At 43.1% G+C, this 14,182-nt stretch overlaps 1 protein-coding gene across 2 annotated transcripts in view; it reads right to left on the reverse strand.

The window, feature by feature from the left end:
- The window catches only part of LOC144770735 (sialic acid-binding Ig-like lectin 14), a 209,249-nt gene that overhangs the window by 177,580 nt on the left and 17,487 nt on the right, over positions 1-14,182 (reverse strand). For both annotated transcript variants that reach the window (XM_078655476.1, XM_078655475.1), the window contains exon 2: positions 8,133-8,240. In XM_078655476.1, coding sequence (XP_078511602.1) covers positions 8,133-8,175 — 43 coding nt within the window. In that variant the 5' untranslated portion in view covers positions 8,176-8,240. The remainder of the gene's footprint in view (positions 1-8,132; positions 8,241-14,182) is intronic.

Consider the following 14,182-nt stretch of genomic DNA (forward strand, 5'->3'; position numbering starts at 1 on the left):
GACTGAATCTAGAATCGAGTCCTGTGGTTAGAAAAGTAATCTACAAAGTAACTAATTGCCTTCAACTAGAAATTCCCATGGAGCTCAATATTGCATTGTGTTTGAAATTGTGTTGCCTATTGCAACAAACTGTAACTATTGCATTCAAAAAGTCTATTGCCTTTTTGAAAAGTATTTAACTAAAGTAACTCATCCTGAGAAAGTATATTTTGATACCTTGTTGGTTCTAAAATAAAACAACTATATCTTTTGATACAAAATAATTGGCCTGTAGTTCAGTTCTTGAGTGTGTGAGATCATTTGCTGACTGAGTGTGTGCAACAAATGCTTTACACTGTCTTCTGATACTGCCTTACTGCTCGACCAAGCTACCACTTTAGAGAGTAAGGTTATATCTAACTTTAGCCTCTGCCAAAGCTCTGGGGACTGAGGACTCTATACACACTGTACCTTACTTTGGTCCAGTATATATAGAGCCACTTTCCTACAGACAAAAGTAGTTTGGGCACCCCTACCAGTCCAACAAGACCGCAATCTGTGAGACAGGTCTATGTCATGGAGCACACGTATGATTGGTGTCTGCCTATGGAACAAAAAACAGCATTAGGGATCCTAACATCAGTTTAGTTGAGGCACTCACATTAAGAGTGCACGTCCATTACCATGCAGAGGACTTTTCCGTTCTAATACTAGTATGCTTCCAATCTGATATAAAAATCAGCACTTAAAAAAAAAATATATATATATATATACATATATACATATATATATATATATATATTCACTGAAAAAACCATAGGTTATAGACCATATATAGTTAGGAATTAGCATTTGAAAAACCTTATTTTACTCACACAAAACCATTGAAATTCCATATATAGTTAGTTGCACTAACTATATATCGCGCACCCGCAATCCACTGCTGATCATGTCACATATTACATCATTCATGACATGGTCAGTGACATCACTGATGACATCACTGATGACATCTCAAATGACATCACTGACATCACCTCGATGCCATCCGGATCTTGGCATCTCAGCGCCTTGTGGTGTCAGTCAGAAAATATTGTTGCGCTGCCTTTGGCCCCATTCGCACATCAGTCCGCTACTGACACCATCTCACAGGCCAATAGGGCGCCCCACGCCGACTTTTACCATTGTACGATGGCCACACCAGTGGCACAACTTGCTAGACATCACCTCGGTGCCATCCGAATCTTGGCATCTCAACGCCTAGTGGTATCTTCCATACAGAAAATCTTGTTACGCTACCTTTGGCCCCATTCGCACATCGGTCCGCAACTTAGACATCACCTCGGTGCCATCCGGATCTTGGCATCTCAGCGCCTTGTGGTGTCTTCTACTCCGAAAATATAGTAGAAAATATTGTTGCGCTGCCTTTGGCCCCATTCACACATCAGTCCGCTACTGACACCATCTCACAGGCCAACAGGGCGCCCCACGCCGACTTTTACCATTGTACGATGACCACACCAGTGCCACAACTTGCTAGACACCACCTCGGTGCCATCCGGATCTTGGCATCTCAGCGCCTTGTGGTGTCTTCAAATCAGAAAATATTGTTGCGCTGCCTTTGGCCCCATTCGCACATCGGTCCGCTACTGACGCCATCTCACAGGCCAACGGGGCGCCCCACGCCGACTTTCAGCATTGTAGGATGGCCACACCAGTGCGGCAACTTACTAGACACCACCTCGGTACCATCCGGATCTTGGCGCGTTGTGCTGCCTTCGGCCTATTCGCACATCGGTCCGCTACTGACGCAAACTCACAGGCCAACGGGGCGCCCCACGCCGACTTTCAGCATTGTTGGATGGCCACACCAGTGCGGCAACTTACTAGACACCACCTCGGTGCCATCCGGATCTTGGCGCGTTGAGCTGCCTTCGGCCTATTCGCACATCGGTCCGCTACTGACGCCATCTCACAGGCCAACGGGGCGCCCCACGCCGACTTTCAGCATTGTAGGATGGCCACACCAGTGCGGCAACTTACTAGACACCACCTCGGTGCCATCCGGATCTTGGCGCGTTGTGCTGCCTTCGGCCTATTCGCACATCGGTCCGCTACTGACGCAAACTCACAGGCCAACGGGGCGCCCCACGCCGACTTTCAGCATTGTTGGATGGCCACACCAGTGCGGCAACTTACTAGACACCACCTCGGTGCCATCCGGATCTTGGCGCGTTATGCTGCCTTCGGCCTATTCGCACATCGGTCCGCTACTGACGCAAACTCACAGGCCAACGGGGCGCCCCACGCCGACTTTCAGCATTGTTAGATAGCCACACCAGTGCGGCAACTTACTAGACACCACCTCGGTGCCATCCGGATCTTGGCGCGTTGTGCTGCCTTCGGCCTATTCGCACATCGGTCCGCTACTGACGCAAACTCACAGGCCAACGGGGCGCCCCACGCCGACTTTCAGCATTGTAGGATGGCCACACCAGTGCTGCAACTTGCTGGACACCACCTCGGTGCCATCCGGATCTTGGCGCGTTGTGTTGCCTTCGGCCTATTCGCACATCGGTCCGCTACTGACGCCGCCTCACGTGCCAACGTATTTTCTCCGCATTTTACACCCTATGCCGCATAACAGGTCATGTGACTTGTTTATAAAACTTTTCATTGGTTCATTTTACTTTTGGTTTCCTAATGATGGAAGGCTTGATCATGTGACCTAAAAACAACACTTTTCATAGGATGAAAACTTTTTTTTTTCCCCAAACGATGAAAGCCCCACCTTGTTTCTGGATGTTTCAGACTGAAGCTGGCGTCAGCATGAAAGCACCACCATCTCGTAGCTCAGTCGTGGTCATTCCGCGAGCAACCATGGCAGCCGCTCCCCACCAGAAGCCTGCAGGAGTCGGAGCCCCCAAAACTTTTGATGAATTCTCAAGGCGGAGGGGACGCTTTCGAGAATGGGGTCCAAGACCTAGCAGACAAGCGTCCGATTTCCAAGGTGTCCCAGGGCCATTTCAGTGGACCAGGCCCAAAAAGGAAACAGCCTGCCGCCATTTTGAGAGTCCTGTGACAGCCGCCTATCGCTGCACCGCAAGAGTGGGCGCAACTCAGCTGAATTGCGGCTTTTGACACAGTGGACCAAAAACGGGGAATGGCAACTGAAACGGTAAAGGGGCGCCCCACTACAACAGATGACACTCCACCTGGAGAGGCCCGTTCACGCCGCCTCCCCCGGGGCGCTCCACGCCGTTATTCGGAGCAGCATTGTAGGATACCAAAACCAGTGCGGCAACTTACTGGACATCACCTTGGTGCCATCGTTCTGCTGCCTTGGAACTATTCGCGCAACAGTTTGCTACTGATGACCCACCCCCCGCGACGCCCCATGCCGTTATTTGCTGGGTGGCAACTTACTAGACATCACTTTCGTGTCATCTAGATTTCGGCGCGTTCTGCTGCCTTGGAACTATTCGCACAACAGTTTGCTACTGATGACCCACCCCCCGCGACGCCCCACGCCGGAAATCTGGACGTTGTGCTGCATTGGGACTATTCGCACAGCCGACCGCTACTTCGTTGTTTTTCCCTAAAAATGTTTATATGTTATTACTATTTTTGTTTTCTTGTATATATTTATAAATTATTAAAGTTTTATAATCTTACTACTTTGTCGGAGTGCTATATATTTTTAATGTGACACATAATTGTAAAAACTTTGATGTACAAACAGTCATCCCTGGAATCTTCCGCTTCAGGCTCGGTCCCCTCCCCAATCACAATACAGGATGGTTTTCAGATAATAGCAACGCTTCTGCTGTGACGGATCTCATCGAGTGTGGGCCTTGATCTACTATAACTCCTTTGAAGAGGGGTGATTCTTTACAGCTGTGGCCATAAACTACATCTGCAGGGCTAGCTGATACCCTAGGACCAGCCTGGACAATCGGACACAGAGGAAAAGGAGTGTCAGAGGGTGCGGTAGTGAATAGGGCGAAAGGGAGGTGTCGGGCGGGCACAGGGTGTGATTCTCAGGGAACAGCAGCGCAGATGGGGGAGGTTTATTACCCATGCATAAGACAGAGAGCGGGGGTGACCACTGCCTGGGGGAGATGCTTGCGAGGGTGGGGAGCCATGCTAAGGATCGACAGCGTGCACAGAGTGGGTCTGGTCAAGGCATCTAAAATGGCTGCCGTGCACGACAAAAGTGTGGCATTTGAAAAAAGACAAGATGGCGCAGACAATGTTTTTCAACACTTCCTGATTTCCTTCGAATCGAACGTTAACAGACGTTGGGGCATATTACCAAAGTTAAGCGATATTTATCCCTAACGATGCTTAGCAACGATTTTTTTACCGTCAGAAATTATCGCAGATAAACCTTGCTATTATCAAGGTTTATCGGAAATACGATAAAAAACGACCGCAATGCATTAATATCGCTGAAACCTCAGCGATATTCATGCATTACCGAGCTAATGCTCTTAGCCATGTTATCCACCTCCCATTGGATAACATGGCTAAGAACTGCTCAGGGCAGGTGGTAGCTTTTGGAGATATTCGCCCTTATCTCGAATATTTCCAAAAGTTGATAATAGGAGATAGCGATGTTAGCGACTGTTTCCAGTCGCTAACATCTTGGCATGCCCACTTTGCATGTCATTAGTGATAAATATCACTCACATGCAAAGTGGGGCCCAAGATGGTCGCTATCTTCTACTAGCCGTCGCTAACTGGTGTTAGCAACAGCTAGGTAATACACATATAATTTTATCTCCGCGAAGCGGAGCGCTGTTACAGATATATATCTTGTTTCTGAACGTTAATTTCTCAAAATGCACTGAAGCACATATATTGAGACCTAGCAAAGGCACATCGGGCTACCAGTCCCTACAATTTTGCCAAGTTTCGTGCAAATCCATTCAGCTGTTCGATCCTACCGAGAGACAAGATGGCGGCCGCTACGGACTGTTTGGAATGTTTACAGACACCGGAGAGCCAATCAGCTTCGCTTCGCAAAGCTCCGTAACGCGAAAAGTACGCGAAGCGGTGCGCTGTTACAGATATATACCTTTTTTTGAACGTTAATTTCTCAAAATCCACTGGAGCACATATATTGAGATCTAGCAAAGGCACATCGGGCTACCAGTCCCTACAATTTTGCCAAGTTTCGTGCAAATCCATTCAGCTGTTCGATTATTATTATTTTTATATTTTTTTTGCCCCGCGGGGCCCTTTTAAAACCTCCACATCAAACCTAGGGGGTGAGCGACAATGTACTATGCCCCCTTATGGTCATTTGCCCCTTCGCTTTGGCCTCCTCTTGTCTCTCGATCCTACCGAGAGACAAGATGGCGGCCGCTACGGACTGTTTGGAATGTTGACAGACGCCGGAGAACCAATCAGCTTCGCTTCACAAAGCTCCGTTGCGCGAAAAGTACGCGTAGCGGAGCGCTGCCCGGTCCGCTGTTACAGATATATATCTTTTTTTAAACGTTAATTTCTCAAAATCCACTGTAGCGCATATATTGAGACCTACAAAAGGCACATCGGGCTACCAGTCCCTACAATTTTGCCAAGTTTCGTGCAAATCCATTCAGCCGTTCGGGCTAAAAGTGAGGCCAACCGCCCTATGGAAAACTCAATGTTAAAAACACGTTTTGGGAACCCCCTTTTTTCTCGGCCCCCCCTTGACGAACCCCCCCCAAATTTTCAAGGGCTACTCAGAAACAAAATGTGCCATTTTCCTGAACATTTCAGCCAATTCCGTCCACAAACGCCAAAGTTATTAGACATAGAATTTTCAAAAATCCCATAGAGAAAAAATCCTAACTATATATACCTACTGGCGACCGCCAGTAGGTAATATATATATATATATATATATATATATATATATATATATATATATATATACATACATACATACATACATAGAAATTCACTAACAAAAACAGAGGTTAATGTATTGTTATATTTAGGTGAAAATGTCAGATAAAATGTCACATTTTAAATTAAAAAAACACTGAAACTCACCAGTTATAGTTAAGTCCGTTTCATGTGGAAAACTGGTTTTAACTATAACTACATACTGGTGAACATCACTGTGAGATGAATAGATAGACAGACAGACAGATCAATAGATAGATAGATGGCTTTGTCAAAGCTATGTCTTGCATGAGTTATAACCAAAGAGGACTTCTTTACAACGTGCATGAATCTAACATCGTGCTACTGAAGAGGGTAATATGCACAAGGGGATGGATTATGTGTATTAAAACAATCTTCTGGGTGGAATTAGTCTTTTCAATTGTGTCCCCCAGTGATAGGCCTAACAGAAAAGTGACTAATAATTCTACTGACTAACGGATCATCTCTGCACTTTACCCTCACACCGACATAGGCTCCCAAGTAACCCAAACAGGAAGTATTCCCACAATCAAGAACAGTCAGTTATTTTCTGAAATATGATTAACCCAGGAGGACATACTGATTGTTCCCACAAAGCCCCCTGAATCTGACACATGAGAAGACAGGTTTTATTGTAGACTGATGAACTGGGCAACACAAATGGCCATTTGTTGGCAGTATATAGAGTGAGGCGGGGGTCACCATTTAAAGTTGGCAATCAAGCTTCTACAACATCTGAACGCTGCACAGATGGATCTAATCAACACCTTCTATGTGTGACAGCAAATACAACAAGGATGAAACAGGTGCAAACAATCTAAAAGACACTTCTACACATATAGGCAGATGTAAAGTGCCCTTATGGGACTCATGTCTCACTTATTGCCTGATCAACCACTCACACACCAGCCTGAAGCCCACACTGGGTGAGCTGGGTTGGGAGCTCAGAGCACTGTTGTCACCAGAGCAATTATTGACATCCATGGAGACTGCGGGGCATATAATCAAGGGTGGCGATAGGGAATTTTCGCCACTAAGCGGCGATAATTCTATCGCCCTATTAGCAAGCTGTAGCTAACAGCAGTTAGCGACAGCTTTTAGGTGATAGCGAGCGGTTTGGGGCGCTCTTTTCATGTTAGCGATATTTATCGCTAATGACATGCAAAGTGGGCGTACATAAACTGTTAGCGACTGAAAACAGTCGCTAACATCGCTATCGCCTATTAGCAAGGCAGGCGTAGCGATGGAAATATTCGCGCTAAGCGCGAATATCTCCAAATACTAACACCTGCCCACACCAGTTCTTAGCCATGTTATCCAATGGGAGGTGGATAACATGGCTAAGAGCATTTCGTCGCTAATGCGTGAATATCGCTGTATTCTCAGCGATATTCACGCATTTTGCCGCTATCTCCGGAAAATGTATCGCTTTGGAGATAAATGTTGCTAATAGCATGTTATCTCAGCAATAAATTCCGGCGATGCTCAGCGATAAAGAAATCGTCGCTAAGCCTATTTAGCGATAAATATCGCTACTTGTTGGTAATATGCCCCTGCATTCTTAACACCATCCCACAATGGGTGGACCCTACTGCAGCCTTGAGGCAGAGGGGATTAGTCATGCAGCACATAGCACTCCTTGGTTCCACTTGTGTCACACTTTTAAGCTTGCATATATTATCCCAGCACTGAAACTGGAAGTCTTGTATTTATTTTTGTTTTCATTGCATACATGTTGTATTAATTTACGGCATCAGTTGACGTCTCACTGAAGTCACTTCCTGAAATGTCATTTCATACAGGAATGAGAACTTATTACTAAAACCTCTGGTGAAGCATGGGTGGTTTTACTGCTGGAAAGTGCTTCACTGTTCAGCATGCCACCTCCAGACCTTTTCAGCAGCTCTACATTTACAAATAAATAAAGAGTCAGTTCAGTTCTCGGAGTGTGATAATAATACTGTCAGTGTACCATGGTCACACCAAGTTGTTGGTGTTCATTAGATCAGGGTTCTCCAAAGTCGGTCCTGGAGGCCTCGATCCATGTGAGTTTTTTAGCATATCCCCATCTAGATACATGTAGTTATCTAAAAAATAAGGCATTGGTCCGGCCCTGCTGGACCGACTTTAGAGAACCCGGCATTGGATGAAAGCCCTTTTGATGCCCATGAAACCACACATTGTAGCCACACACACCCCATTCAGCAACACAGCCCTGGTGATCTCTCACTTACCTCTCCAGACCAATAGTGAAAGGATAACTCCAAAAGCCACCATGTCCCAGAAGGGCAGGTATGGTTACAATTGTGAATTTTTTGACTAGAGAAGCTGGATGGACAGGCCTAGAGAATTAAGAAACATAAATTGAGTGACTGATGCATTAGTTATGGTGCACTGTGGTAGCTACATACAATCGAACAAACATACTTTTGTGCTGAGATAAGATGAGCTATTTCAAGAAAATGCAAGTTGGGGAGGTAGACTAGAAAGGTGAAGCTTCAGTCAAAACAAATGCATGCCTTAAATACCACTGCTGTTCTATTGGCATCTCTATGCTGGCAAGGGGGCTCAGTGATACAACCCACACCATTGACATTTAATCTACAGACAAACCTGAATCCCGGCAAGACGCACCTCGAAACTTCTGATATTGGCTTCTCGAAGTCTATTAAATGTGTAATAGTAACACCTGTTTGTTACAGCACTAAAAATGACAAGTCAAGCTATATGGCGCTGTATAGCAACAAGGAGCATCTGGTGAACATGCGCACTACAAGACCACAGCTTCCTGGTCATACAAACCATGTTTCCCTTCAAGACACAACTCATGTGATTATTTGACACAGTGCTGTGCCTTCACTTCCACATATTGAGGGATGTGGCAGATGTTCTATGTGTACAGATTGAGAGTTTGCTCTAAGCAATGCTAGAGGAGAAAATGTGAGTGTGAGCACCAAGCTACAGTACATATTACAAGACCTTGCAAGAGCACTTGCTGAGGGAAATAATACATTATTAGTGGTCAGAATGGAAAACAGATGACTATAGAAGATGTCAATCACACAAAAGCTGATGGGATGAATGCTTGCAAACAGTCTACTGACAATCACTCAGGATTGGAATACTACCACGAACAATTAGCAGTGGTTAGACTATTTGCAAATATTCCTCTCTCAACACTCTTTGTGTGTCCGATGTAGAGCTATAAGTGGCATGGGTATACCCAGACATGGGTCCTGTGCCCAATGTGGCACCGGAGCCAAGCTGCACCTGACTGAAGCCTGACTAAAGAGGCCCAATGAGGCTCAAACCGGTCCTGGGTTGCTTATGTTTCAGTTTAGAGAGGACCTGGCTTGGCAGTTCGAGCTGAACAGTTCCTATTGGAAGAGTATCTGAGAATAACATTAGGAAACTGAAATAACACAGAAAATGTGAAATAATGTCCTGGAATGTCAAAGTAGTGGCCCTTTAGATCATAACACAGAAAACGTCAGCACTCCCATAAAAAGGAAAGGATGTGTGTGTTGTTTTCCTCCTCCAAGAGACTCATTTATACAGCATTGATTCAGCTAAGCTAAAATTGAGTTGTGTAGAAGGCATTTGGTCCACATCTACATATAGGAAAAGAAACTGAGTGGTAAACCCCTATGTACCAGTCATTGAATACAACTGTAATTTCTTGAAAAGTAATAATCAAGGAAGGTACAGCACTAAAAGAATACAATAATCAGAAACTCACCACCATTGTCAAACAGGTACCATCAATGAACAATGACTTCTAGAACAAGCATTGGCATAGCCAATAGGTCTCGCCTTTGGGACCTTATAAGTGTTTAGCCATGTACCATGCTACTGTAAAGTTTGAAACAGATGTTAAGGGTGCAATGCTGTTGACTACATCAGTAAACAATATATGTATTGCACATATTTTGAAATGTACCAAGTGCTTAATGACTACCATTACGCCATAAGACATGGCATAGCTCTGTGCATTTTTTCAGGAAGATTTACGGTTCTTTGGAGGAAAGCAGTGCTTAATTTGAGCTGGTGGTTTTCATTGCTCGGTACTGGCACCTAGCTGTCAACATCAGCACTTATCACAGTCTGCCACATGGTGGGGCTGATTGCCAATTTAAGAGATGAGCACGACAATTCAGCATTCTTTCGTTCTTTGTCTACTTCCTTGCTCCTATCCCCTCTCAGCTGAGTCTTTCCCCTTGCCCGCTTCACTGCCTAGGCCCTTGTCCTTTTGTGCCCTTTGACTAAGCACTCCTCCCCTTTTTGGGGAAAGATCCAAGTTATATACGCTGGAGTCTCAGCATACCTGCTGAGAGAGTCCACAGCGCCAAGGGAGCCTTTGCCAAAGCACTCCCTCTCCCCTTTTTGGGGAGGGATCCAGTAAATAGGCCTTGGAGTCTCAGAGACCCCTCTGAGAGAGTCCACTGCGCTTAGAGAGCCTCTCACAACAGAGATGGGGAAATGATACCACTCCCCCTGGGATCACAGCTTCTGGACTTTGGGCGAAGTTTTGACTCGCCTACCAGTTTGTGTCCCTGTCACCCTCTGATACCCATGAAAAGCGCTCTGATACCTCCAGGTCTAGCCAGCGCTATGAAAAACCTTTTAAATAAAAATAAATAAAATAAACAACACTTGCTTCATAATTGAATACACATTAAAAATTATTAAAAACTGCCACCCTAGCTATTATTATAACGTTGAGTGGCGTGGAATAGTCTGAACTGTCACACTTGTAGGAGTGTGATGGTTAGAAGTTTTGTTGGTACAGTCATTGTAAACTGCAGCACCTATAAATAAAAGTCTCAAAAGTGCTGAAATGCATGTTAGGTTGTGTTTTTTAATGCTACAGCCCTTTCCTCCAGTGCTTAATTTGTAAATTAAAAAACTAATTACCAGGGTCCTAGTCAGGTGGTGCAAGCAGCAGTGGACTCTTTTTTTTTTTTTTTATATATTTTTATTGAGAGTTCAAATATAGCAATACAATACAATTGAAATACAATTAATACAGTACGAGGAAGGAAAATACTGAAAAACATTCGTACAAATTGTCGCTTTAACGTTTAAGTTATAAAGTGAAAGGTTGTGTAAGAGCAGACAATTAGTAAACTGGTTCGAATAACCAAAAGATTTTGTTTAGAATTGAAAGAGTACATAGCATACATATATAATAAATGTTTTCACATTTAATATTCCAAAGCTAAGTTCTAAAGTGCAGCGTGCGGAGGTAGAACCGTCGTAATAGACTAATAAATATTTTCAATAAAGCATAAATCAGGTTAAGTAATAACAGGAGAAATCTAAACATCGAACACACTCCAATATTTATCATATTTTTTGTGAGCCCCTGATCTAAGGGCATATTTTTTCTCCCTACCCTGGATTCGCTGTTATTTTACCTTCCATGCCTGGAAGGATGGGACAGAATCTGTTCTCCAGGACTGTAATATAAGGGATTTAGCTATTAGAGAAGCTATAAAAAGGGGCTCATCATATTGGGTGTGGAAAGGAGAGCAGCCTATGAGGGGAATTAGGTCGTTGAATATAATATTTGTTTTAAGGACGATTGAAAGATATTTTTCTATTTCCTTCCATAAAACCTGGATTTTTGGACACTCCCAGATGATGTGTTTCCAAGTGCCTTTTTCTTCACATCGAAAGCATTTGTCGGCTACGAGGGGGAAGATATCATGTAAAAAGGACGGGGTTCTATATATTAACCATTTGCTCCTCGAAAGATGGTTTTATTGAATTTGTTTATTTTGTCCCAAACCTGTTGATTAATTATAATATCTTCCCTTTTTTTCCATCGTTCAATTATCTTGCTGTAAAAGTCCTTGTCCTTACTTTCTATTAATATTTTAATCCAGATACTCATTTTCTTTTGTGTTTTATTATTAAGGGTAGTGGAAATATTTTCTTTGTGGGATAAATTTCTTATATTGAGTTCCCTAAGTTTTGGACTTATCGTAATAAATGACCAGTTCAGAATTGTGTGCGAGTGAATTAACTGGCTGTAAATTTCATCCCAAGATTTTCACCTATTTCCCAGTAGGAAGTCTTCAATTTTTTCAAAACCATTTTGCTTCCAAAGAGTTATTATATTTTTGTCCATACAACCTGCTTCTCCCAGGCTAAAATTCATTAAATTCGTCTTATTACTTACATTGGGTAAATCATAAAATTTTAAAAACTGAGTTTTGACCTTAAAAATCCACTGCAAAGTTTTATATCGTACTTTTTTGGGGTCTTTCGTGGTTCTAACCGGATCATAGATTTTCAATTCCAACAACAACCTTTTCATAAAAAAATTGTCTGTCTCATGGCAATCTAGAGAGAAAAAAAACCTATGGCTGTAGTGTGTAAAAGACGCAAAATAATATTCTTTGATATTTGGGAGGGACAACCCTCCTTGTGTGGAAGATAAATATAAAGTGCTCAGTGCAAGTCTAGGGGATTTTTTTGCCCATAGGAAAGAGGAAATCAGAGCTTCTATTTTTTTAAAATATGAGGCCTGGATTGCGCAGGGAATCGCACTAAAGAGGAAATTAAAAAGGGGTAATACCGACATTCGAATTAGCGATGCCCGCCCTATAAGAGACAGGGGTAGTAGATTCCAACGATCTAAAAGTGAACCAACCTTTTTTAATAAAGGTAGAAAATTTAGGAAGTAAAGGTCGTCTAGGCTATCCGATATAAATATACCAAGATATCTCTTTGGATCCGTGTTGTATATCTGCCTGAATTCAGGAGCTAAAGTGTCTGAAGTGCAGTTGAGTAGGATAATTTCTGTTTTGTTTACATTAATTTTATAGCCCCCTAGCTTTTGAAAGTCAGAGAAGATTTTTAGAATCTTCAATTGACTTGAGGGTTTAGAGTCTAAAAAAAGGGCAATATCATCCGCATATAGTTTTATATTTGTCATTCCTAAAATTGGGGCGGTGACAGCTTTGATATTCCTAATGGCGATCGCTAGAGGTTCAATAAAAAGTGCGAATAAAATTGGGGACAAGGGGCAGCCTTGTTGTGTGCCTCTAGTGACCTCACAGGACCCAATGTTGGTATTATTGATGATAATTTGTGCCCTAGAATTCGTGTATAAGTGTCGCAAAAGAGAGATAAAAGCATTCGGGAAATTAAAACTATGTAAAACTGCAAACAGACAATGCCAGGAGACTAGATCGAAGGCTTTCTCCGCATCTAAAAACCAAATTTGAGCCTTCACCTTGTTAGTTTTAAAATAGTCTAGCGCCTCCAGTAAAAATGTAGTATTGGAATGGAGATGCCTGCCTGCAATAAAACCGCACTGATCATAAGCTATTAGTGATCCTACTAGTTTATTTAATCGGTTTGCTAAAAGTTTAGTAAAAATTTTATAATCTGTGTTCAGAAGGCTAATCGGTCGGTAGGAATTTTTATTTTCCTTGTCCTTTCCCTTTTTTAAAATACTGACCACCACTGCTGTGTGAAAAGAGTCTGGTGGGGGACCACCTTGAAATAGATTATTAATTAATTCCAAGAATTCTTTACGCAATATTCCCCCAAATTTTTTAAAGAATTCAATGGGAAGGCCATCCTCACCATTGGCTTTGCCATTGGGGAAAGACTCTATCACTTCATCTAGTTCGGATAATGTGAAATCCTGTGTGAGGTAGTTCTTGCCCTCAGCATCCATTTTAGGTATTTCCAATGGCTGAAGAAAATCTGTGATAGATTCAGGTGTGGTCCCCGCAGATGCTTGATATATCCCCTCGTAGTGTTTTAAAAACAGCTCGCCAATGGCAGTGGTGGTCTTAACTTGATTTTTAGTGATGGGGTCAGTTAACTGATCTATTCTGTTACGAGCCTGCTTTTCTTTAGATTGCCAGGCCAGAAGCTTTCCTGTGTACTCACTCTCCTCATAGATTTTTTGTGCCTGAAAATTACTATTTGTCTCACCTAGTTCATAATAAAATTCCTTCATCTTACGCTTTGCCTCGTGGAGATTGTGGCTGGAAATCTGGGATCTAACCCTATAATGCTCTTGGGTAGCCTGGGACAGTTCAGTTTGAAGTTTGATTTTCTCCTCCCGTTTTGCCTTAAGCTTGGGGATCTCCTTAGATGTAATTATTCCACGTAGAGTAGCTTTAAATGCATCCCAGATTATGTTTAAAGGAGCTGTACCTCTATTCTGTGAAAAAAATAGCTCGATCTTTTTATTAATATCAGTGCACCATTGTTGGTCAAGGAGGTTGAGTTTGTTAAAAAAAATCTATTTATAGATCTT

This window comes from Lissotriton helveticus, chromosome 7, assembly GCF_964261635.1.
Source record: "Lissotriton helveticus chromosome 7, aLisHel1.1, whole genome shotgun sequence".
In the NCBI taxonomy this organism is placed as follows: Eukaryota; Metazoa; Chordata; class Amphibia; order Caudata; family Salamandridae; genus Lissotriton; species Lissotriton helveticus.